Source organism: Schistocerca nitens, chromosome 5 (assembly GCF_023898315.1).
Source record: "Schistocerca nitens isolate TAMUIC-IGC-003100 chromosome 5, iqSchNite1.1, whole genome shotgun sequence".
Classification (NCBI taxonomy): Eukaryota; Metazoa; Arthropoda; class Insecta; order Orthoptera; family Acrididae; genus Schistocerca; species Schistocerca nitens.
In genome coordinates this window covers 298,384,451-298,412,432 of record NC_064618.1, presented here as the reverse complement: position 1 = coordinate 298,412,432, position 27,982 = coordinate 298,384,451, and the positions used below count along the sequence as shown (strand labels likewise).

At 38.9% G+C, this 27,982-nt stretch overlaps 2 protein-coding genes across 5 annotated transcripts in view; one reads left to right on the top strand and one right to left on the bottom strand.

Annotated features, from left to right (window-relative positions):
• LOC126260415 (fatty-acid amide hydrolase 2-like) overlaps positions 1-8,640 on the top strand; it is a 405,764-nt gene extending 397,124 nt beyond the window's left edge. Inside the window, exon 12 of the mRNA XM_049957744.1 lies at positions 8,269-8,640. Coding sequence (XP_049813701.1) covers positions 8,269-8,370 — 102 coding nt within the window. The 3' untranslated portion in view covers positions 8,371-8,640. The remainder of the gene's footprint in view (positions 1-8,268) is intronic.
• Positions 8,641-10,958: 2,318 nt separating this feature from the next.
• Positions 10,959-27,982, bottom strand: part of LOC126259235 (myosin heavy chain 95F) — a 399,009-nt gene continuing 381,985 nt past the window's right edge. For 3 of the 4 annotated variants that reach the window (XM_049955854.1, XM_049955856.1, XM_049955853.1), the window contains 3 exons: positions 23,005-23,122; positions 11,945-12,169; positions 10,959-11,838 (listed from right to left, as the gene is read on the bottom strand). In XM_049955854.1, coding sequence (XP_049811811.1) covers positions 11,684-11,838; positions 11,945-12,169; positions 23,005-23,122 — 498 coding nt within the window. In that variant the 3' untranslated portion in view covers positions 10,959-11,683. The remainder of the gene's footprint in view (positions 11,839-11,944; positions 12,170-23,004; positions 23,123-27,982) is intronic. The other variant, XM_049955857.1, reaches the window with a different exon arrangement.

Below are 27,982 nucleotides of genomic sequence, written 5' to 3'. Positions count from 1 at the left end.
TTACTTGAATCTAAGCCGCACTCGAATCTAAGCTGCATCTGAAAAATGAGACTCGAAATAAAGGAAAAAAAAATTTCCCGAATCTAAGCCGCACGTGAAATTTGAGACTCGAAATTCAAGGGGAGAGAAAAGTTTTAGGCCGCACCTCCAAATTGAAACAAAGTTGGTCCACTGTAATACGAGACACAATTTAGGTCGAATGAATGACGATACAGCTACAGTAGTTTGGTTCGAGTCGTGAGCTTAGCAGTTGAGCTTTACCAGGTAGCCATTGCTATGCGTCAGGTACTCCGTCCGTATTCATACGGGTACCCTTCCTTTTTCACGTGCTTCGTCTGGTTTGAATCGATTGCTTATTTTGCTTTGATCTGATAAGTGCTGTTTTCTTTGTTATAGGAGTTTACGTCACTCTAAGCTGAAAATGCATTACTGTACTGTGTCATGCTTTGTTTGTCGCATTCTGATAGTGCGTGTTTACCGCCTGTCGCTGCTCACGGCACGGCTCGCTTTTGTGCGCGCTACCGCCGCTTACAATAAAAAAAGAAAGAGAGGAATCGTCTTATTAGCGAAGCAATGGCAAGAGATTGCTATTTGCTGTTACCTACACTGCTGCTTTCTTTGATAATGATCAACAAGAACCAAATAATAGACTGCGTATGATAGAACATGTTCTGAATGAGAGTTAGGCAAAAATTTTTCTCCGTTGAAAATCTTTGCGGCCGCTTCTTTAGTACATCAAATTCTGCACAGAAATTAGTCTTAGATTTAAAAATCTAGTCAGGTGCCGTGCGTCATTTCTGACTATCACTAAGAGGCATTAGAATAATACGAATATAAACATGACACGATACGTATATTCTTCCGCGTTTGCTATTGTCTCTCTATAGTTTCGTAGTTTATTAGGCAGACAGGATTTAAATGAGATAGCAGCAAACACGAAAGAATACATGGCAAAATGTTTACATTCGTATTCTTTCTTATGGTGCAGAGAATACTGCATGTGATTCACATTTCTTCAGGTTCCTATTAGCAACCATCTCTTCTCACAGGTAGGAAAAAATTCAGAACGTAGAGTTGGGCACATTGACAAACATCCCAAACAGTCTTGCCAGTCGGATTTTTGTAGTACATTGAAATTCTGCTACATTCGAAGATGAACAATACGGAATTTGTATTTACTTCGTTGGATAATGTATGAAAATGCAGTGGTCAAAACTCTGGGCGGAGAAAAAAAAGCTCATCTTCCACCTTTTTTTTTTAAATTTATTTACTGACGCAGAGGTTTTGGCACCAGTATTTATCTTTGTGCCTACAAAGCATGCCTGTGTAGCGCCACATATTTTCGACAGCAGAAGTTAGTTGTGGTGGCACCTACCAACATTTTTCAGAACTTCTGCTTGCTTTGCAATCGATTCTAAGCCGCAGGCGGTTTTTTGGATTACAAAAACCGGAAAAAAAGTGCAGCTTAGATTTGAGTAAATACGGTAGGCAAAAGGACGAGGGCTAGTAGAAATCCTTGGGTAACAGAAGAAATATTGAATTTAATTGATGAAAGGAGGAAACATAAAAACGCTGTAAATGAAGCAGGCAAAAAGGAATACAAACGTCTCAAAAATGAGATCGACAGGAAGTGCAAAATGGCTAAGCAGGGATGGCTAGAGAACAAAAGTAAGGATGTAGAGGCTTATCTCACTAGGGGTAAGATAAATACTGCCTACAGGAAAATTAAAGAGACCTTTGGAGAAAAGAGAGCCACTTGTATGAATATCAAGAGCTCAGATGGAAACCCAATTCTAAGCAAAGAAGGGAAACCAGAAAGGCGGAAGGAATATATAGAGGGTCTATACAAGGGCGATGTACTTGAAGACGATATTATAGAAATGGAAGAGACTGTAGATGAAGATGAAATGGGAGATACGATACTGCGTGAAGAGTTTGACAGAGCACTGAAAGACCTGAGCCGAAACAAGGCCCCGGGAGTAGACAACATTTCATTAGAACTACTGACGGCCTTGGGAGAGCCAGTCCTGACAAAACTCTACCATCTGGTGAGCAAGATGTATGAGACAGGAGAAGTACCCTCAGACTTCAAGAAGAATATAATAATTCCAATCCCAAAAAAAGCAGGTGTTCACAGATGTGAAAATTACCGAACTATCGGTTTAATAAGTCACAGCTGCAAAATACTAATGCAAATTCTTTACAGACGAATGGAAAAACTGGTAGATGCCGACCTCGGGGAGATCAGTTTGGGTTCCGTAGAAATATTGAAACACGTGAGGCAATACTGACCTTACGACATATCTTAGAAGAAAGATTAAGGAAAGGCAAACCTACGTTTCTAGCATTTGTAGACTTACAGAAAGCTTTTGAAAATGTTGTGTGGAATACTCTCTTTCAAATTCTAAAGGTGGCGAAAAATACAGGGATCGAAAGGCTATTTACAATTTGTACAGAAACCAGATGGCAGTTATAACAGTCAAGGGGTATGAAAGGGAAGCAGTGGTTGGGAAGGGAGTGAGACAGGGTTGTAGCCTCTCCCCAATGTTATTCAATCTGTATATTGAGCAAGTAGTAAAGGAAACAAAAGAAAAATTCAGAGTAGGTATTAAAATCCATGGAGAAGAAATAAAAAAACTTTGAGGTTCGCCGATGACATTGTAATTCTGTCAGAGACAGCAAAGGACTTGGAAGAGCAGTTGAACGGAATGGATAGTGTCTTGAAAGGAGGATATAAGATGAACATCAACAAAAGCAAAACGAGGATAATGGAATGTAGTCTAATTAAGTCGGGTGATGCTGAGGGAATTAGATTAGGAAATGAGACACTTAAAGTAGTAAAGGAGTTTTGCTATTTGGGGAGCAAAATAACTGATGATGGTCGAAGTAGAGAGGATATAAAATGTAGACTGGCAATGGCAAGGAAAGCGTTTCTGAAGAAGAGAAAATTGTTAACATCGAGTATAGATTTAAGTGTCAGGAAGTCATTTCTGAAAGTATTTGTATGGAGTGTAGCCATGTATGGAAGTGAAACATGGACAATAAATAGTTTGGACAGGAAGAGAATAGAAGCTTTCGAAATGTGGTGCTACAGAAGAATGCTGAAGATTAGATGGGTAGATCATATAACTAATGAGGAGGTATTGAATAGAATTGGGGAGAAGAGGAGTTTGTGGCAAAAAGAAGGGACGGTTGGTAGGACACGTTCTGAGGCATCAAGGGATCACCAATTTAGTATTGGAGGGCAGCGTGGAGGGTAAAAATCATAGAGGGAGACCAAGAGATGAATACACTAAGCAGATTCAGAAGGATGTAGGTTGCAGTAGGTACTGGGAGATGAAGAAACTTGCACAGGATAGGGTAGCATGGAGAGATGGATCAAACCAGTCTCAGGACTGAAGACAACAACAACAACAACTTTAATAAGTCATATGCGTATAATGGGGCATATGATCTAATGTTTCACTAAATACTGACTTATACAACATTCATCATCCTAACAGCAAGTAATGTGATATTTTAACAGACTCTTTCTTGCCACTGTTACACTAACATCATCAAGTTCTGGGCTGACTACATATGAACCAACAGAAACTTCTGGGCTTATTGATGTTCTTGTCTGCATGCTGACCATCAGTGTCCTTTGCTGGTACATCTTTGGTTCATTGATGTTCTTGTCTCAGTTGTGACTTGACAAAATCCATTAACAGTATATCTTTGGCTTGTCATCTGCCTTATCGCAAAAGTGCTGTATCAATATGCTCCATGCCACCCATCTCCATAACAACTGATGGCATTGTCTACATTCATCTTTACATCACATTTCTATGACTGTTTTTATTTTCACTTACTGCTATAAACACTCTTTTAATTAAGAATGATGTTGTCAGGCTTAGTTCCATATAGGGGAGAAGTGATTGATAATATCACAAATAATTAATGGCATCGAAAAAGTTTTAATTAAAATTATCAATATATAATCTCTCATCAGAGTAACGCCCGCAGGAAAGCAGCGCCTCAGGCAAATCAAAGAGGTGTTAACGTGGCTACTTTTGTTTATAAATCCTACTATATAAACCATTAGGTGGTATTGTTAGCTGTCTTGTCTTGTTTTCTGCACCCAGAATAAGTCTACATATCTGCGGCATGCGATGTAGTGGGCATTTCTGTACTATATGCTATGGAAGGGATCAGGACACTTTTGTTAAATAGGGTCTGTGGACTATACGCAGGGACGTTAAATTGAATATAAGAACGGAATTGGATACTTAACTTTGAGAAAGTAATGGCATACGAAGTTTGAATGACTGTATCCAAGTATAGTAACGGACCACAGTCCTTGCTATAATGTATCTGAGTAATTATAAAAATCACGGACATTTTAGTTGCCATAATTGCTGAGAGTAATTGTAGGATCAACCCTCCTTTTCCCTCTATATATAATGCAATCATTCATGATCATTTAATTATTTTTGAATATTGTTAATAAAAAACTAAAGTGATTTCCATAATTACTTGTGTATTAGTAATTAATAAATAACATCTAAAGACATTATTATCTATCTTGTATTTGGTAATGTAGCAACAAATGAAGGGTGATTGACTGAGCAAAAATTTAACATTAATTATCTTGACATTACAGGGAAGATGTTTGTGGCTGCTCAATCTGAGTTACTGATATAACAGTGAAGCATATACAGTAGATAACAACATAAATATTGTACTTCAGAGAAGTTGACGACAGCAGATTGACAGAGGGTGGCTACACTGGCCATAGATAGCAGTTATTGTTTTCATAACCAATTTCTATTGGTTATCCACATAATTTTTAATTACTTTTTAATAAATGTAACTGTAGTGTACAGTGGCCATTTTATGTATATTACCTGATATTTTATATTTTTTCATTTATAATGCAACTGGGTTGATTATTTTAAGCTTTTTCATGTTATCATCATACGTCTCACATTAGACCTATTGGCTCCTTCTGTGGTCATGTTGTATCTCTTGACATACGTTCCTGCTCCACTCAGCATCTTTGCACATAGCTTTCTAAACATTGCTACAAAATTTATTGTACATGTTGTTATTGCTTGTTTCTCCTTGTTCCTGATCACATCTAAGGAAAATGGTATTTACATTTCAGAGACATGTAATGATCTCACGATGATACTAAAGACTAAAACCTGTAACCATTAAAATAAAATATTTTAAAAATAGTTTTGCAATTAACACTGATTATTTATTTTAAATTTACTCACATTATTTCTGTTTGTGTTTCTTCTTTTTTATTCAAGAAGTGTTACACAGGCCATGATCTTAATTCTGCAAATAGCATATCGGTTCTAGGAATCAATATTGATTCCGAGTTGAAGTGGTGTGAACACACAAATAGCATATTGATTCCTAACATATTTTAATCAAAGGCTGTAATGACCTGATAAATGTATACATGATGTTTACAAAACTTCCTGGCAGATTAAAACTGTGTGCCGGACTGAGACATGAGACCTTTGCCTTTCACGGGCAAATGCTCTACCAAGTGAGCTATCCAAGCACGACATGCGACCCATCCTCACAGCTCCAAAGCATGAGATGAGGTACTGGTAGAATTGAAGCTGTGAGGATGGGTCATGAATTGTACTTGGGCTGCTCAGTTGGTAGAGCACTTGCCCATGAAAGGCAAAGGTCCCGAGTTTAAGTCTTGGTCCAGCACACAGTTTTAATCTGCCAGGAAGTTTCATATCAGCACACACTCTACTACAGAGTGAGAATTTCATTCTGGATAACGATATCTTTACAGTTTGGTAATTATTGGGTTGATGCATAAGTTTCTAGCATTTTTCCGTAACTTTAATAAACACAACAGATACATGTAACAGAGACTTTAGTCATCAGTAATACACTCCTGGAAATGGAAAAAAGAACACATTGACACCGGTGTGTCAGACCCACCATACTTGCTCCGGACACTGCGAGAGGGCTGTACAAGCAATGATCACACGCACGGCACAGCGGACACACCAGGACCCGCGGTGTTGGCCGTCGAATGGCGCTAGCTGCGCAGCATTTGTGCACCGCCGCCGCCAGTGTCAGCCAGTTTGCCGTGGCATACGGAGCTCCATCGCAGTCTTTAACACTGGTAGCATGCCGCGACAGCGTGGACGTGAACCGTATGTGCAGTTGACGGACTTTGAGCGAGGGCGTATAGTGGGCATGCGGGAGGCCGGGTGGACGTACCGCCGAATTGCTCAACACGTGGGGCGTGAGGTCTCCACAGTACATCGATGTTGTCGCCAGTGGTCGGCGGAAGGTGCACGTGCCCGTCGACCTGGGACCGGACCGCAGCGACGCACGGATGCACGCCAAGACCGTAGGATCCTACGCAGTGCCGTAGGGGACCGCACCGCCACTTCCCAGCAAATTAGGGACACTGTTGCTCCTGGGGTATCGGCGAGGACCATTCGCAACCGTCTCCATGAAGCTGGGCTATGGTCCCGCACACCGTTAGGCCGTCTTCCGCTCACGCCCCAACATCGTGCAGCCCGCCTCCAGTGGTGTCGCGACAGGCGTGAATGGAGGGACGAATGGAGACGTGTCGTCTTCAGCGATGAGAGTCGCTTCTGCCTTGGTGCCAATGATGGTCGTATGCGTGTTTGGCGTAGTGCAGGTGAGCGCCACAATCAGGACTGCATACGACCGAGGCACACAGGGCTAACACCCGGCATCATGGTGTGGGGAGCGATCTCCTACACTGGCCGTACACCACTGGTGATCGTCGAGGGGACACTGAATAGTGCACGGTACATCCAAACCGTCATCGAACCCATCGTTCTACCATTCCTAGACCGGCAAGGGAACTTGCTGTTCCAACAGGACAATGCACGTCCGCATGTATCCCGTGCCACCCAACGTGCTCAACTACCCTGGCCAGCAAGATCTCCGGATCTGTCCCCCATTGAGCATGTTTGGGACTGGATGAAGCGTCGTCTCACGCGGTCTGCACGTCTAGCACGAACGCTGGTCCAACTGAGGCGCCAGGTGAAAATGGCATGGCAAGCCGTTCCACAGGACTACATCCAGCATCTCTACAATCGTCTCCATGGGAGAATAGCAGCCTGCATTGCTGTGAAAGGTGGATATACACTGTACTAGTGCCGACATTGTGCATGCTCTGTTGCCTGTGTCTATGTGCCTGTGGTTCTGTCAGTGTGATCATGTGATGTATCTGACCCCAGGAATGTGTCAATAAAGTTTCCCCTTCCTGGGACAATGAATTCACGGTGTTCTTATTTCAATTTCCAGGAGTGTATATTCTCCCTCACTATTCACAAGTCTGCTCACACTGGTGTAACTTTTCAATTCTGTGAAAGTAGGAAACATGTGGTTTTGAGGTGAAGAACTTGTCAAGCCCTGCTTGGAGTGCATTTTCATCAGGCAAGGAAGTTCTGTTGTGATTTTGGCTTACAGCATGCCATACTCACAAAACATTCCCCATTGCATGCAGACGTCAAACAATGTGGAATGATCACAGTTCATCACATTTGCCAGTTATTGAGTACACTGACATGGATCACTGTGGATTAATGTGTTTAAACCATCAAATCCCAAAGGTCTTCCTAAATGTGGACAGTCACTAATATAAACATGATCCTCCTTAAAATGAGAAAATCATTTACGTGGCATGCTATGTCCAGTGGCACTATCCCCTTACATGGCACAAATGTTTTGGGCTGCCTCCACTGCAGTCACCACTCTACTGAACTCAAAACAGAAGAATATGTTGGAAATGTCCCAATTCCTCCACTTGGCACCCTATTTCCTAGTGTCCACAGCTCCACTCATTATCACCAAATGAAAAAATGACAGTATGTAAATTCTAATAGCAACAGTGAACTACAAATAAAAAATGACAATTGAAAATAGACTCATAGAAACCAGAACACCAATATGCAAATCGAAAATGCTGTGAACTTATGGGCCAAACTATTATTGTCCTGACTGATTGAAACAGTTCAGAAGAGTTACATCCATATTGGAGAGTGCTATTAACTTTCTTATCATTTTGTGATGGAAGAGGTAACTTTCCCCCCCCCCCCCCCCCCCCCCCCAGAAGATTTCAATAAATGATCTTTGCTGAAGATTTCAATACATGTTTGAAATTCTCTTTGCTGACACCACCATGTAAAAATAAGAAATTGACTCTTGTATCTAATCTGCCTAAGGAGATATACAACTGAATCTAACGGAACCTTTGTTTCAATGTAGGTGGTCGCAGCTCCACACCAAGACAGGCTGTGTATTGCTGTAGCACAAGAATTGTCAAAGGAATTTGGTGGCTGGGTACCACCACCTGAAAGCAGTTGTTAACATAGTATTTCTGCACATCACAATGTAATTATATTGTAAATAATTATATATAATCTCTGTGTGTGTGTGTGTGTGTGTGTGTGTGCGTGTGTGTGTGTGTGTGTGTGTGTGTGTGTGTGTGTGTGTGTGTGTTTGTTTTGCTGCACATGTGCATGTGTTTTTGTGCAAATAAAATAATAAAATGTGTAAAACACCAAAATTAAAAATTGTGTACCATGTTTGCGTCAATAAGTGTACTGTGGTTGTGTCAATAAAATATGTTTATTTAGACTGATGTTTGTGTCATTTGGATTGAAAAAGAACACAACACTGACATATGTGAAGAAAAAACATTAACAGTCAGTCACTTTGGGCAACAATACTCTGTCCTCAGTGTTTGAACATGCTGTGGATCTCCTCCTAATGTCTGAGAAACTGGAACCAAGGATCTCACACACACGACATTAGCATTAGGTACCCAAAATGAACAACGTTAAGGAATTACTTACTGACTGGAGCATTACTGTAACTGCAAGTTCTGTACTTTTAAGAAAAATGCAAGAGCCTGTTATTTTCATATTAATTACATTGATAACAAATGCATAAACAAAAACCATACCAGCTCAATGCCTAAAAGGAGTAACGGCTTGGTGGCTGGAATGTTCTGGTGGATCAATGTGGGCACTTTTTTGTTTAAGCAGGATGAGCTGATACTTACTTTACTCTTCATTGTAAGCTTATACAGAGGGGTCCAAAAAAAAAGTCCATAACTTGCAAACTAATTGACAGAGTTGTCTCATTTTTGGTGAAAGTGTAGCTTAAAGTCCAACTTAAAGATATCACTGTAGATGTTCGAAATGGTCACCATTAACATCCACACACAAACTATGCCGCAGAACTGCAGCATGAACTACTGACTGCAACGTGTTCAGTTGGATATTTGCACATGAATGTACGATGGATTCTCGAAGTTCATCCAATGTGCGTGGCTTTTGTTGATAAACGACATCCTTTAGTGTTCCCCACAGGTAAAAGTCCAGATGAGTTAGGTCTGGGAAACGTGGTGGATACTCCACAGCACCTCTGTGGCCTATCCATCCTTCCTGTAGATTTCCGTCAAGATACGCCCTAACACGATTTTGGTAGTGGGCTGGGGCACCATCTTGTTGAAAGTAAACTCTTCCGTCTCCACACAAGTCTCGGATGGCAGGTAAAATGGATGTCTGAAGCTTCTGAAGGTACATCTCACCGGTAACTGTGCCGTCAAAGAAGAATGCCCCAATCAAGCCCTGGTAAGACAACCCACATCACACATTTACTCCTGCCAAATTCATGGCTTTGTTTACATGGACGTTCAGATTTTCGGTGGCCCAGTAGATGCAATTGTGGCGATTTACTGTACCATTGAGTTTGAACTGTGCCTCATCAGACCATACAATCTTCTCTGCAAACTCTTCATCGTTGCGCACCACATTAGTAAACCACTCGTAGTACTCCATTCTGCGATATGGATTGTCCTTGTTCATTGCTTGTAGCAATCATGGGATGTAGCACTTCCAATTTGCTGTCTTCAAAATTCGCCGAACACTTGAGAGACTCACACCAGTTTCATGGGCACACTGTCTCACAGACTTCTGTGGTGAGTGAGTGAAATGTTGAAACACACTTGTTACTGTTACAGGTCGTCCAGATCGTTGTTTGTGTACATCTTTAACACAGCCTTCGGCTTCAAATTTGTCTCGAATGCGACTAATCGTTAAACATGTCGGTGGCTCTGTTTGATACTCATTTCGCCATTGCCGTTGAACCTCATTAATATTTTCGTACTTCAAATACCACTTCAAAATTGACTTCCTTTCATTGAATGTAAGCACTGCACCAGCCATGTTTACTCAAGTAACTAGGTGCAACTAAGAACAAAACAGTGACTATCTGGCGACTGTCCTCTGGCAATACAAAACAATGCAATACAACACTTGCATGGCGATTGGCGGAACTAAAAGCTATTACACTATCAAAGATGAGACAACTCTGTCAATTAAGTTTTCCAGTTATGAACTTTTAAACAGTGGATACATTTTTTGGACCCCTCTGTATATGTACAATACCAGAGTTTAACATTTCAAAATGATGTACAGTGTTTTAACACACTGGTATAAAAACCACTCACTGCTCCATGTGATGTGTGCTCATTAGGTTTCATGTGAGATGCCAAATTACCAGGTATTCATTAATTCATAATCACAATATGGAAAAAATGGAAATGAAGTCCCATGCTTCTTTACAGAGCGTAGGGGAACGATGCGGGAGACCCGCACCGCCTTACTAGGCAAGGTCCTAATGGAGGTGGTTTGCCGTTGCCTTCCTCCGACCGTAATGGGGATGAATGATGATGATGAAGATGACACAACAACACCCAGTCATCTCGAGGCAGGAAAAATCCCTGACCCCGCCGGGAATCGAACCCAGGACCCCGTGCTCGGGAAGCGAGAACGCTACCGTGAGACCACGAGAGGCGGACAATCACAATATACCTCAGCTCAAAAGAAAATCAAGTCATTTTTATAAACTCAGAAAGTCAAATTTATTTAGATTATGCATAAATACATGTTCATCAGACAGATAAATAGTATAGGTGACTAGTTGAATGGAATGTTTAAATATCAAAACTGTCTAACTTTAAGAAAGATTTGTTGCACACCTGGCTTTTATGTCTTAGTGTAAAACAACAGCATCTGAACAATGACAACAAAAATTAATGTACAATCTTTCAACACACAGTATGTTTATCTTAATACACAGTCACTTTAAAAAATAAATTATTTCTTGATACACAGGCCTTTTTTGACTTGGCAACCGTATTGTAATAATTAGCTTATTAACGTGCAGCTCATGTGTGAAAATAAGGTGACCTCAGAAAGTACTAAATGAATGACAAGAATAGAGAGATGCAGTTCTGTTATAAGCTGCAGCATGTCATTTTATGCTGTAAAAATATTTTCTAAACACACACTCACAGGCTTAGGAACCAAATGCAGTGTACTGCCACACCACACAAAGGTGCAATGTCCCTTAAGTAACAGGCAAAATTAAGTCTGCTCTCTTCAGTAAACTCATAATGTCAGATTTACTTATAGTTTAATGGTCTGAAGTGCACCATATATTTATTCCAAAAATATTATAAATCTATTTTACTCTTTCAAATGAATAAGCAGTCATAAAAATATATTTACATCCATAAAACTGAACATTGCAGAAACAAAGCCTTCACCAAAAGCACTTCTCATGTTTCAAGGGACACTGCCATACTATACAAAGCAAACTAGTTTTGAGTTTACTGCCTTCTACGATCAGCAGCTTTAACATATGGCTTGCCACCATTACGTTCCCATTCTTTTTCAAATTCTTGCTCTAGAATTTCAGCACCTCTTCTGCGAGTTAATCCAGTTTCTTCAAGGCTAAGTTCACACATCTGCATATCATCAATGCCTGCAAACAATATAGTAAATGTTCATGTATTTAGCCCCATGCGTAAGTACACATTAGTACAAACTTAATGAGAATTAGTTTTAAGAAAAGTGTTTCTGCAGCCTACCTGCCACAAGAAGTATAGGTGGTTTGTCAGGATGTAGCTCCATTTGTCTTGCAACATACTGTCCATCAAAGTGTGCATACCACAATCCACGTTTATCTCCAACAGATGTTGAGGCTTCTCCCTGATTATTGTTGACTGTAGGAGGCCGAATGAATGGAATGCGGAAGTAACGTTGAGTACTTGTTGATATTGGTGCTTTCTGTACCACTTTTGGGGTTTTTGTTGCTGCAAATGAAAATTATAAATAAAGTAGGTGGAAGTTATCTTATTTTCAAGAAAAACCAGAAAAAATGACAATATATGCCATGCATTTTAGACTTCTCTTATGTTACTTTGATAACAATAATATAAAGAGGCACAATTTATTACATTACACAATAAAAATCTAGGCACTTCACATTAAATTGTATCAGTCCTAGTTCATATTTTTCAGTTAATGCAGTCTATTATACTATCACAACACAAGACAAAGATTTAATCTCTCCTGCAGGAAAATTTCACAGAACAAACCATTGACTGATATCTGCACTGTGCTTAAATTGTGTCAGCCACAACTATAAGGAAAATAATCACTTAATAGACTGCAAAAATAAAGGTAATTATTGTGTTGCTAGTCAGCTAAAGACGAGTGAAGGACTTTCACACTCGTGCACAAAATTTTCCACTGTTTCCATAACACCATGAATTTCTCAGGATGCTAACTTCACTGATGGCTTTGAATTTTAATGCAAATATATTGCTGTTGGTGAAAATTAAACATTTGCGAGGAACACAATGTCAAACATGAAATTTACATTGTAAAACATGACGTTTTCTAGATGATTGCACTACAGCACTACCTGGACATGTACCTACAACAAACCACAACCTTTGAACTATTTAAGCACATGTCTAAATACTGTAGAAACTGCTATATTTTAAAAGAGATAAAGAAAAATTTTTCAATTTCACGCAGCCTGTTTCACTTCAGGCAGAGGATGTATTGCAAATAAGTAACAGACACTGAGTGACATGAACAAGCTGTGAGTACAATCTTGAAGATGATAAGTTATCCAGTTATCTGAGCAAGGTAGAACAGTGATTAGCATACTGGACTTAATTTCAAGAGGGCAATGATTCAAATTCCCATCCAAGCATTCAGATTTAAGTATTCTGTGATTTCCCCAAATCGCTTCATACAAATGCAGGGATAGCTGTAGTTAAACCTTTCGGGATGTGAGGTCATGGTCCAAGAAACTCTTCTGTTCCTGACGTTTCATCCAGGACTGTGCTAGACATCCTCAGAGGCACCTCTGAGGGTGTCCAGCGTAGTCCTGGATGAAACGTCAGGACCAGAAGAGTTTCTTGGACCACGATCTCACATCCTGAAAGGTTTACCAGCAGCTGTGTCATCCAGTCATGAAAGCCTTCATTCTAAAATACAGGGATCATTCCTTTGTAAAGTCCATGGCCAATTTCCTTCCCCATCTTTCCCTATCCCAAGCTTATGCTCTATCTCTAAATGACCTTGTTGTCAATAGGATGTTCAACTCTTAACACCACAGTTATCAGCTAAGATAAGTACAATCACAATGTGGCATCAAATCTTTCCACAACAAAAGTGAAGTGAAGGTGTTGCATTGCCATCACAGGTTTCTTAGTAACAATCACTGGGATATATGAGTATACAACAGAGATAGAGATTGTGGTATGTTAATCAGCATGGTTTGATATTATGACTTACACAAAGGACTGTTGCTGTTCAGCATATATTAAATCTGGTTATTAATCTCTGATACCTCCAGCTGCAGTGAACTGAAAACTAAAATAAAAGTGGTGATGTGCTGATGTATCTGTTTGATGAAAAGAGGAGGAAGACCTAGAAACAGGAATTCAGCAGTGCCCTAGTGTTGAAATAATTATAATACAGTTTGCAATAAAATAACACATTTGAATGATGCACACTTGTTGATCCCTCATTACTTGCAAATACAAAGGTTATCCAGAAGATAAACTGTTTCCATGGCATCAAAAGAAGTGGAGGGAATCTAGCAGTTGCTACACATGATTCATTGTATGATTATGTGATAGCGGAACAAACTTTGGTAGCAGTTACTTCTGTAAAATATCTGGGAGAATGATTTGAAGTGGAATGATCATATAAAATTAATTGTTGGTAAGGCAGGTGCCAGGTTGAGATTCATTGGGAGAGTCCTTAGAAAATGTAGTCCATCAACAAAGGAGGTGCCTTACAAAACACTTGTTTGACCTATACTTGAGTATTGCTCATCAGTGTGGGATCCACACCAGGTCGGGTTGACAGAGGAGATAGAGAAGATCCAAAGGAGAGCAGGGCGTTTCATCACAGTGTTATTTGGTCAGTGTGATAGCATTACGGAGATGTTTAGCAAACTCAGGTGGCAGACTCTGCAAGAGAGGCGCTCTGCATTGCGGTGTAGCTTGCTGTCCAGGTTTCGAGAGGGTGCATTTCTGGATGAGGTATAGAATATATTGGTTCCCCCTACTTATACCTCCCGAGGAGATCACAAATGTAAAATTAGAGAGATTCGAGCGCGCACGGAGGCTTTCCGGCAGTCGTTCTTCCAGCGAACCATACGCAAATGGAACAGGAAAGGGAGGTAATGACAGTGGCACGTAAAGTGCCCTCCGCCACACACCGTTGGGTGGCTTGCGGAGTATAAATGTTAATGTAAATAATAACATCAGTGGCCATCATTTTATAGTCAGCAATGAACTCATAAGGAAAAGTGACAACAATATTTGCTGTAATTCACATTTCTTGATATCTCACCTGTCAGACAAAATTTCACAGATTTTTGATATCTCATCTGTCAGACAAAATTTCACAGATTTACCAGACACTTTTGCATGAGATCATGGCTAAAAAATTAGGGCACCACTTGTACGGAGGCCCGAAAAATTGTTTTTGAGAACTACAAAACTAAATGGATGACTACTTCTTTTTTCATTACAGTGCTGAAGGAGAAAGCCTACTGTGAAAAATAGTGACCAATGATGGATGAATTAAGGTTTTCTTATGCTGGTGAGGTGGAAAAACACCAGTCATTTACATGAAGTCTTGCCACCTCACCCAACAAACAGCCAAATTCTCACAGCAAGCCAGATTATGAACACCTTTTTTTGGGACTCTAAAGGAATCTAGTTTGTGAATTTTGCTGAATATAAAGTTCTGAAGCCTAATGAGAGTTATACCATCTCACCCAACAAACATACAAAAGCATATCAAACTCTGACATCACTCGTGCAACTGAGACAGACAAAATAAAAAAAAAAAAACTATCAAATTTCCTCAAGAAAGGAAATGAGAGATTAATATGAGAAAAGCAGTACTGTGTGCATCAAATCCATCAAACAGAAACAGAACAAGACTCATAAAATGGAGATTATAAAACTGCTTCAAAAGGACATTCAGACATTAAAAGCTGAAATATTAACAACAAAGGAAGAAAATGATAGACTATTTAAAAAAAAGCTGTCCTATGAGTGTGGAATCCATCAAACAGAAATACAAGACCACAAAAATGTGTGCAAGTTTATGAACTCTAAAAACAATTATAAATCCAGTGCCTCCAATGATGTCAGAATAACTCAAACAAGCCAAAATTGTGGGATAGCAATATGCACATATACAGATGGTGGTGTAGTAAAGTGTACACAAGGTATAAAAGGGCAGTGGGTTGGTGGAGCTGTCATTTGTACTCAGGTGATTCACATGACAAGATGTTCGACATGATTATTGCCGCACAATGGGAATTAACAGGCTTTGAACACATAATGGTAGTTGGAGGGAGACACATCAGACATTTCATTCTGGAAATCATTAGGTAAGTCAATATTATTCTGAGATCAACACTGTCAAGAGTGTATCAAGAATACCACAGTTCAGGCATTACTCCTCACCACAGATAATGCTGTGGCCCATGGCCCTCACTTAACTACTGAGTGCAGCAGCATTTGTGTAGAGTTGTCAATGTTAACACACAACTAGCAATGCATGAAATAACTGCAGAAATCTATGTGGGATATAGGACAACTGTATCCATTGGGACAGTGCAGCAAAATTTGGTGTTAACAGGCTAGGGCAGCAGACATTGCCTGCAGCATCTCTTCTTGGGATCAAGAGCTGGCTGAAACACAAAGCAGAAAGCTCAGAGATATTTAGCAAGTTAGGAAACCTATACTGGAAAAACTCAAGGCCATAAGAGTGTTCATTTCAGTTGACAAAAATATTGTCTCTATTCAGGTCAAAGTTCAGTGTGACAATGAAGTTATCTGGTCATGTATAACAGGTCTAGGTGAAACCAAGTTCATTGTTGGATGTTTTTACTGGTCACCCAATTCTGCTGAGGCAGTTCTAGTCATACACAGGAAGTCTATGGACAGTAGCGTGTAGGGACCCAGATCATGCAATACTAGTTGGAGGTGACTTTGATGTACCAAGTGTAAACTAGGATAATTATGGATTCATTGCAGGGGGTACAGACAGACTTTCATGCAAAGTACTCTTGAACACTTTTTCTGAAAACTGTCTTGAGCAGTTAGTTCAGCAGCCTATATGCAAAGGAAATATCTGAAATCTTGTAGCTGCAAATAGGCTGGGCCTTATTGACAGAGTCACTATAGAAATGGGGAATAGTGATCATGATGTCATCATAGCAACTACGGTTATGAAAGTTAATAAATCAGTTAAGAAGGCTATAACAGTGTTTCTACTAGAGAGAGCAGATAACCAGTTGTTAGCATCTCCCATAGACAGTGAACTGACAACACCTAGTTCCAACAGGATGGATGTAGAGGAATTACAGGCAAAGTTTAAGCAGACTACAAATTTTTTCCACGAAGTGTACAACAACTTCCATCATTATGCATTAGCAAAAGATCTGGCAGAAGATAAACCGAGAAAATTCTGGTCTTGTGTAAAATCACTTTGTGGATCTAAAGTTTCCATCCAGTCACTTGTTGACCAGTCTTGTGCAGCAGTTGAAGGTAGCAAAATGAAAGCCAAAGTTTTAAATTTCACATTCAAAAAATCATTCACACAGGAGAATCATACCAACATACTATCATTTCATCACTGAACAGACTCCTGCATGGATGATATCGTAATAAGCGCCTTGGCATGGAGAAACAACTGAAAGAGTTGTAAACAAATAAGCCACCAGGTCTGGATGGAACCCCAATTCAGTTTTTCAAAGAGTACTCTACAGAATTGGCCCCTTACCTAGCTTGTATTTATCGAAAATCTCTCACCCAGTGCAAAGTCCCAAGTGTCTGGTAAAGAGCACAGGTGACTCCTGTACATAAGAAGGGCAAAAGAACAGCCCTGCAAAATTACTGACCAAGATCCCTATCATCAATTTTCTGCAGAATGTTTGAACAGACTCTCAGATCAAATATAATAAATTTTCTTGAGTCTGAGAATCATCATGGTTTTAGAAAGCATCGCTTTTGCAAAATTCAGCTTGCGCTTTTCTCACATGATATACTGTGAACGATGGATGAAGGGAAACAGGCAGATTCCATATTTCTAGATTTCTAGAAAGCGTGACATGGTATCCCATTGCAGGCTATTAAGGAAGATACAAGCATATACAACAGGTTCACAGATATGTGAATGGTTCAAAGACTTCGTAAGTAATAGAACCCAGCATAGTGTCCTCAACAGTGAGTGTTCATCATGGACAAGGGTATCACCACGAGTGTCCCAGAGAAGTGTGGTACGACTGCTGTTATTTTCTATATGCATAAAAGATTTGGTGGACAGTGTGGGCAGCAATCTGCAGTTCTTCAGTGATGCTGCTGTGGTTTACAGTAAGGTGTTGAAGTTAAGTGACTTCAGGAGGATTTAAGTTGACTTAAACAAAATTTATAGTTCGTGTGATGAATGGCAGCAAGCTCTAAATGTAGAAAAATGTAAGTTAATGCAGGTCAGTATGAAAAACATACCCATAGTGTTCGGATATAGCACTAGTTGTGTCCTGCTTGACACAGTCACATTGTTTAAAATTACAAAGTGATATGAAACGGAACGAGCATGTGAGGATTGCAAAAAGTCCTGCACCAGCAACACTTGCGCAATTGTGGACAGCTATAGAGGCAGCATGGCTCATTATTTCACCAGGAAAGTTCCAATGACTTGTGGAGCCCATGCCACCATCGAGCTGCTGAAAATAGATATGAAATAATAATTGAATCTTTCTAGTATGCACATCTGTAAAACATAAATGCACGAGTAAAATTTTATAAACTTGTGCTTATTGTGATAGAAAAGATTTTCCTGTATCAAATTTCATTGACAAACTATTTCCTCATCACAATTAAAGTCTGAATGTATAATCAAGGGAGGTCACTTGGTCCTAACACGTTTTGAGATTAGAGTTTTGTTTCTTATTCAGATCTAGCATAGTGGTTTTGCTCAAGGATTGAAGAAAGACATTGAAGCAATTCAGAGGCAGGCTGACCAAGATCCCTATCATCAATTTTCTGCAGATTGTTTGAACAGACTCTCAGATCGAATATAATAAATTTTCTTGAGTCTGAGAATCATAATGGTTTTAGAAAGCATCGCTTTTGCGAAACTCAGCTTGCACTTTTCTCACATGATATACTGTGAATGATGGATGAAGGGAAACAGTGGAAGGGAAGACTTTAACAACAATGCATGAGTCGTTGGCCTACAGTAGCACGAGCGAAATGCAAAGACATGAAAGAAAAGTGTAAAACTGCAGGTACCAGTGTCTGCTAAGCTCCCAATGAACCATTTAAACCATCATTACTCATGTGTACTTAACCATTTATAGTCACAATCTTGTAACATCAAGTGTAAAATGATAAATTGTGATGACATGTAAAAAGAAAAATGGAAAAAGACTAATTGATAAGCTCTGCAGAATTACTTGTGAAAAGGGTTGTACCGACGGACATAATAACAATGCAAGAGTTGTTGGCCAGCAGTAGCATGAGCGAAATGCAAAAACAAATCTTGGTGACATTAAGTGAAGGAACCATAATCACAGTTCACCACAAATGTACAAAACTTGAGTATTCGAAAATAATAAAGCAGCGAACGGACTGCATCTAAATGCTATTTCACCATGATAAATGTTATGAGAAGAAAAAAGTGCATATCTGGAATAACAGAGACTGGTCCACGACTTTACGTGCTTCCAGATATTGTGAATGTTGATAACTGTCTTATGCCATGTTTGCTTGTTACAGGTTCGCTTGCTGGAGTACCAAAAGCTGTCCATCACAGGCTACCAATTATACAACGAGCAAAAGCCATAGAGAAAATGATGCCACTGGGCTCAGCTGTTAAACTGCCATCCACAGACCCAGTAGGTTGGCACACCTGTGCACTCAACAATCTTTGAGAAAATGACCCACTGGGCTTGGTTCTTAAACCGCCAGCCACAGACCAAGTGGGTTGGCACATCTGTGCACTCAAACTTCTTGAGATCATCGATCTGGCTACTACAAAAAGAAGACAGTACAAGAAGTGACATGAAAGAAAAGTGTAAAACTGTTTGTAAAATAAGAAATAATTGAAGTTTATAGTAAGCAACCTTATGGGCTCATTTAGTTTTAAGTTGTCGTACTTAAGGAATGAAAATTTTTAATAGAGCAAATTGTTAGGCTCACAACTAACTTTGAGAGCTTAGCCTAAAATTTAATGAGTATGATATCATGGCTCCTTCTGGACTCAGGCCAGCAAAACAATTATTCACTGTCCCCAGTTGGGGAGCAAATGAAACCCCCAGGAGCGGGTTTGGTGGGTGCGGACTGCAGAGGGAACACCTAGAACCGCAGCGGATGGAAAACGGAGCAGCAATGCTCCAGCAGGTCGCAGGGAATGGGCGCGGACCACAGAGGAAGCGCCTGCAGCCATTGGTGGAGGGGGAAGGCCATAGGCATAAATACTGGACCAGGTCCACTCGCGGAGCAGTCTCAGGTCACACCTGTTGAAGGTCACGAGCTAAGTGACCGAAATATCGTGCAAGTACGACGCTGATATCCGCCAGAACACCCGACAACCCAAGATGTCATTAGATCACCGGGAAAGCCTGAAGAGTTACAACTTGATTAATATTTTTGTATAATTGTGAATTATTTGAGAATAACCATTTCAAAATAATAAGCAGTGTACTTAAAACTTTTAGGATTAAGAAGTTATATTTACATCAACTTCTGTTTTGTATAAGTCTGTAAATAGTTGAGACAAAAGTGTCTCACTGTCATTTTGTCTCAGCTCATCTTGTCCCGTGTAGTCTGTACTGTGTTAGCTTATGTGAGCACTTAATTGTGAAAATATACAGAATGAAAGTAATAAAAACTTTAATTTCAGAAGTACATTCCACCTTCCCTGAAAGTAATTGTCTTTGTGAGAGGGAAAATTTTTATTGTTAAAAAGAAGTGCTAATTCATATTTTAAGTGAGATCAGGGAAGTGAGATAGGGAGTTTGTGTGGACAGGGCTTAATTCAAAGCTTAATCTGTGAGAACTTTAATTATTTTCGATTGCTACATTACACAACACAATGCAGCAATTGGTATTTTTTCGTCAAATCAAATGAAAGTTAATGTAGACATAGATTCTTTGGCTGCCAGCATTAATGAACACTGACTTTATAATAACCCACAAAAATAACATTTGACATGATTTTAACTTACGTGCAAGAGTGTAAAATTAATTTGGACATGACTTGCTTAAAGATTATTGTCCTTATTCACTGACTGATCCATCGAAGTTAAGGAGCAAAAGATGCTATGGAACATTCATTTACACTACAAACCCTCTTTTATGATGAATTTTAAGGATAGTAAACTGTGGCATCTTCTTGCAAAGAAAATTAACAATTACCATGCCTTGAGATCAGACAGATCAACAAAGAAACAATGGCTATCCACTATCAACTAGTCAATAAATATCAAGATTATGAGAGCTGCCCCAGAATTAACATTTATTGCTTTGAATGCAAGGCTTAGCAGACTACTAGCTATTGCTGGTGTTTAATGGCTGACTCTGGAGATGTCTTATTAGGCTGAGGACACAATCAACCCAAGCTGGAGTGTGTCATGTCAATGTTTTTGATAACACTACCAACATATGACTAACAGTCTGAAATTGGTAAATTTATCACTTTCTTAACTTTTCCATTAGTCTGCGTGTTGATGCACACAGACTGTCAACCATGTTTAATGGAATTTTTCTATCTGTACTCATGCAGAAGCTGTTACAATTTCTCGAGAAGTGCTGAAGGATGGTAAAAGGACCGTAATTGCTTTCCCATAACTGATAATAAAAAAAAGTCAACAGCTTTCATCAGGGCTATGCGCCTACCTATGAGGATGCTTTGGTAGTGGGAAAAGAGGGACTAAAGCATGAACTGTTGGAATATCCATACTGTTCACCAGATTTGATACTTGTAATTTCTCTCTCTAATGAAATTTGTGAGTGGAAAACATCTTGAGTGCAATAAAGAGGTAATGGTAGCCACAAATTAATATTTTGCAGATCTTCCAAAATCGCACTTCAGGACTGGAATTTATTCACGTTGAATACAATGGACAAAGGGCAGTGACCGAAAATGTGCATTTTTTTTACAAACACAACATAAATTTTCTTCTTGCTCTTGTTATATGTTGCTCTTGTAGGTGATGTTTTGCTTTGAATATAACGGTATAAGGACATTCGATTTTCAGGAAATATTTGCTGGAATTCTGTCACAAAATAGCTGCTATGTAACTACAGAAGACATAATTATATCACTGTTGGTATTGATTGGGTGTCTCCCTATTGGTAATAGCATGAAAGCAGATCCAATGAGTGAACAAGCAGAATCCAGTAATCTTTCATGAGAAAATGTCAAGAAGTTCCAAACCTGCCCAATGAAATTGCATCTCTCACCAAAAAGCAAATCAGATTCAGAGATTCTCATTGATTAATGTATATTATCACCTGATTGGCTGAGAATCGAGCAATATACAGGATCAGTATGCCAACACTGTAACTGCACTTTTTCTCAACTTGCCCATTTCTGTGTATCAGAGAAAAGCACTAGCACTGCATAAAATATATGTGATTTCAATATAATAGGATACTAAATGACAACACTCTGGTGGTTGTAGCACAGCCATGCTATAAACCAGCCCAATACCAACCTTATAGTCAACTGGCATTAAGAACCGAAGCTAGAAAGGTGATGGAAATCCCTTGTCCGAGCAGAATATGGCACAAGAAGAAAAGTATAAAATAAAAAAAATGGCGTATGGTCATTTTAAATAGTTATAAATTAGTAAAAAAGTCTCGTTGATACTGTGTAGTGATATCTTCATAAAGGCTCAACATGCTACATAAAAATGATACTGCATAATTAAAAAGAAGGCTTCAGATACCCTGTTATTATAAGATATATCAATAATAACATTAAAATTACAGTACATGTTGTAACTACAGCAGAAGAATCTCAAGAGACAATTACTTCATCTTCATAACTACACATCATAATTTTACACAAGTGAGTTTTTATTCCTTTTCCACTTTTTTATAACCACTCCAGGGGCATAATATTACACCTATTTTAAAACCATTATCCTTCTTATAATCATTGTAAGAGAGTCACTGTTACAAGTTACCATCTCCAGTACAAGTATTTAACTCAATAACTACTTCATGCATTTGAGGTACTGTAAGATCAATCAGTAGTTAACCTCAAAATTTCATACATCCATTAAATCTTGAGAAATTTTAGGTCTATGCCATCTGAAATAAGTATCTAAATGGAAAAACTTTTAACAATGAAAATAAAATAGCCAAACAACAGAACAATTAACTATCATAATAGTATTTCCGCTACAAAAATTGTGCACTGAATGAAGCAACAAAATGTGCCTCATAGTGTAATATCTTTTGGTTTTCCTTCTAAATTAATATTACAAAGAATGCTGAAAAAATTTTGTATAAAAAAATCTAGAGATGTGGAAGTACTGACACATTAAAGAGTACTAATAATGCTTGAGAAAATCTTTTAAAGGGCTTACCTGCATCCATAATTGAACGTGGAGCCCTTTCATTTTCCATCATTGTTGTGCGTTTCCTATTTTTTGCTTTCCAAGCATGATAAACCTTCAGACGGCGATGAAATTCCACTCTACATGCCTGGGAAAATGTTGAAAGGATTAATCACGTAAACTGGCATTTTTATATGTGTATAACACTGAGTTATAATCATATGCATAGAAAAGTGTGTTTGCAATGATCAGTCTTTAAAAAAAAAGAACATTTGGATGCTGGACTGCTCTGACATTGACTAAAGCTGACCTGAGTGCCTTCAGAATTGTAAGCCAGGCAATCCGAAACAACTGGCAATCTTGTAAACTGTAGCATTTCTTTAAGGTAAAGATTTCTTTAACTCTAGGTGTACATTCTAGTGCTGCACATGCTAATTGTCTAGTGGCAAGGTGCATGTAAGTTGCGTATCGTGCATCACTATTTGCATAATTTTTTGACACTAATTTCCTCTGTATGCTAAAAGTACTTGTCTAGTGGGAAGCATAATCACAATTTCACTTTCTGACATAAAAAATGGTCATCATTAATAGCAGATCCATCCCAAAGTATTTTTGTGACACAGTTCCTGGCTTGCATTCCATCCCTAAACTCTTTATACTTGTGGGTTTTGGGGAATCTGACACAGGACTTTGCCTGATAGCCTAATAATACCCAGCTGTCTACTGTTAAACTTGCCTGTCTGCCAATGAACGTTCCTATATGTGTTGATTAGCAGTCTACTCTAATCCATATTGTTGTTAACGTTACAAAATATGAATACTTGATGCTAATTAGCAATATATTATTTCAGTATTAATAGATTGCAATTTACAACCCCAGTCACCAGCGTAATGATGCTGAGAATGGTTTACCAGCCAATAAAGAATTAATCTTATGCCTATGATGCTAAAATCACTTGATTGCAATTTGATAGTACATCTGGGTGATGGTTATGAGGTCACTACCACCTAGATCTAACAGTACTGGTTGTCTCTGGATGAATAATGAAAATAAATGAATAAAAGTAATTGAGTAGTATATTAAACATACACTGTGCACTCTTGACATTATCACACTTGAAAGGCATGTGATAAACAGTTTATAAAGACACCATGATTTGTTTAAGTAGACAGAGCAGCTCTAATGTAAAACATAACTGATGATTGTGGCTTAGATAATCATGCTCTGTGCAGCCTTTGACTTCCCAGCAATTGAGTTTTTATTTCAGGGATGGGGGGTGTATGAAACCAGTATTATATTGTAAGTCATCAGAATCTTGTCCACTGAAAAATTGTACTCAAGGATTCCTCAGAAAGCAGAAGAATACAAATTTATGAAACATAAGAAATAAACTAGGGGACATTCCAAACTCTGGAGTTTGGAAAAGACAAGTGAGTTTCTTGACAAAGACAGATAACTTATGTAGTGATAAAGTGACAAAATACACACTTTAGGGGTTCTTCAGCTTAATATGATATGTAACATTTACAGCTGGCTCTGTTTGAAGCAAAAAAAGCAGTTAGATTTGCATGCTATCACAAAACTTCCTATATCCACACATACAATCTTACCACTTTTAATTTCTTATTTATGGTATTGAAGATATTATGCTCTTTGGAAAATTAGCCCTTAGTAATTTTACTAACTAATGAAATAAGCAATTCAGAAATTATACGTAATTTTACTAACAGATGGACTGAAATTGAAACTGACACCACCAAATTAGTCACATTCAGTCACAAGTGGACAACCACTTGATGGTATAGTCTGTTGCAATAATTACAATGAACAATTTCTGTATGAATGATCAATCAGTTCATACTATGTCTTAGAGCCTATGGAACTGCTATCGGGAACTAAATTCAAAGAAGACATTACCAACTATAGGCTGCTATGTAGAAATCATGCCCCAAGCTTAACTTTGTAAATTTACTGTCCTCATTGTTGTTTCAATTTCTTTCTGTCATAAAAGTACTGAATGGGATATACTGGAAATTACTTCCATTGTTTTGTGTCCTTTTTTAAATGTTTTGATAACTCCTATTTCTCTTTCTATTGTCTCAATGAACATAACAGGACATGCATTGCCTTTTACAATAATCAGTGTGATTCACATTTAGTTGGCATATTCAATGTGAAAGGGGTGCTCAAATGGATCTGAATACATCATATGAATATAATAACTAAAGCATTAAAATAATATCAACTGCTTAAGTCCTTATCTGTCACTGTAACATGCATTTAGTACACTATACTTATGCAGTGAGGTACTCTCTGGTAACTAGATTAGATTTATTATGAATGGGCAGTACATGCCACTCACTCAAAATATGAAACACGAACCAGGCCTACAAACACTGAAGAAAGAAAATATATGGTACAGGGTAAATGCTACTCACTTCAGAGCCACTTCCTTCTGCGACACTATTTTCAAGTGGGCTGTGGTTCATGGAAGTGTAACTGGAATCACCCAAGATCTAATTATATTTTCCATATTACTAAAATTAAGCTCACTTTTTCAGGCTTCTCTAACAACGGTTTTTGTGAGGCATACAACATTACTCCACTCTTCTGGCATTATTTGTGCCACTGCTCTTCCTAACAATTTCTAAATTTCTACCTCTGTGAAGCTTTTATTATTAGCTACCATGTAATGTTTGATCTATACTCAAACTATTTTGATAGTGCTAAACTGGCAGTGGTATAGTGGAAGCTTGAGAACATCTCATCAACAACTTACTATTAAAACTGTGATTTACATTGTTTCATAAATTCCATGAGTTCACTGCCATCACTGGAGCTTTACCTTTAATAAATGAACAACGTGAGATATTATCCATTACAAAGAAAGACGGCTGATTTAAGTTTTTCAATAGTTGCCCCTTGAACCACTTCAGAAAACTATCATGGTTCATCTCCTCATGGAAGTTACTTGTTTTCCTCAATTTGTAACCTAGAGACAGTTCGGTACAAAACCAGAGAAAGTTCCAGCATGTAGGAGAATAAATCTTCTGTCGTATCCCACAGGAACAGGAAGTTTCACATGCCACATATACTGTCATCTGTCCAGTATTTTCTGATGGACATGTTCATTGAGCCACACAATGTCTTCAAACATCACCTAAACAATCTCTCTAAACAACTGACAATGCTATCACTTCTCTCCACTGTAATTATGCATCAATTAATTTTTTTGTACCTGAAACCAAGAGCTCTGAAACTGTTAACAAAGAAGTCCTACTGACATTGAATAATTCTGTCTCATTAAGAAGCTTTTTTATGACTGGTTGTTTTTTTTCTCTTGTAATATCCATATACATGGTGGCACACGATAAGTCACCTGATTTGTTTCATGAATAATACATCTGTTGTTGATAAGATTTGTAATTTATTGATGTAGAAGTAAAGAATACAGCTTGAAAATACAACCTAATGTATCACATGTTCAACATGACTGCAATTTTGGTCTACAACTTCTTCAAGTTGCACACATGCATTTGTGACGACTCTCGGACACGAATCTTCTGGAGTGGTGCGGCATAACTCCACAATGATGGCTCTAAGTTGAACTGCATTTTCGCGTTTTCTGTGGTACACCTTCTCTTTAAGGAACCCCCAAAGGAAGAAGTCACATGGGTTAATGTCCGGGCTATGGGGTGGCAACATTACTCCTTCTGCATAACATTCTGGAAATTTGTTTGACAATACCCTAAGGCCAAGTCTTTCATGTAGGATATCAAGCACAACACTGGCAGTATGGGGGTGTGCTCCATCCTGCATGAACCATTGTGTCTGCAACGGAAGACACGAGGCCATGAGTTGAGGAAAGAACTGGTTTTGCAGCATGTGTAAATAGCATTCACTGGTTACTTTAGCATTGAAGAAGAACAGACCGATGATTCTATGGCTTGACATCACTACCCACATGCACACTTTCTTCCCTGTAGGTGTCTATCATGTGGATTATTCAAGAAGGTTCACATACCCAGAATCGAACATTCTGTTTGTTCACAACATCGATCACATAAAAATAAGCTTCGTCAGAAAACCAAGTGTTGTGTAGCACTGCCTCTTGGTCTTGCTCGATCGCTCACCTTGCTAACTGCAGTCTCCACTCCTTATCTCCTGCAGTAAGCTTACGCGTCAGTCATCTTGTATGGATACAAGTGAAGGTCAGATTCAATAATTCTTTGTATAGTACAACGTGTAATTCGCATCTCGGCACTGTCTCTTCTTGTTGATTTACTCGGACTACAAGTCAAAGCCACTCAAAGTGCTACAATGTTTTGCAGCAAATGTATTGGTACGTGCATGTGGCCGCTGACACTCCAAAACAGATCCAGTACCTTTTGATGTAATCTGTGTATTGTCTGTGGGCTGGGAGCTCACTGTGTGCTGAAATAAGCATGAAACCTTTTCTGTGTCAATGTAATGCCGTTCGTCACTGCGAACAATAACACAATCTGCAACTCTTGTGCGACAGTCAACCGTCCTTTGTCCGCCATCGGCAAACTGAAATGGCACACTCACAATGGAAGTGATGAACTTGCAACGGCATCTGGCATAATTTCCATTAACTGCACGAAGTTGAGCTCACAATAGTATAATTGTAAGATCAAAATTCAATCAGGTGACTTATCATGAACCACCCTGTATCTGAGGATTCAGAGCATCTTTTTTGATTGAGTCCAAGTTTGTAACTCATTGGTCTGTCTTCCTCTTTTTACTGGGTGTCAGCATCTTTGACTATACAGCCCCTTCCTGGACTGCACAGTTTTTTTCCTTATGAACTCTAAGGGCAGTAATTTTATGAATCTTCAAAGCATCTGCAATTCTTTCAACTACCTTGGTTGGAGGCAGTAGAGTCACATTATTGTTTCTCTCCTCCTTGAAATATTCTGGTACTAAGCATACAAACTCACATCTGTCCATGCAAAATGTGAGCACTTCATTCAACTTTCCATTTAG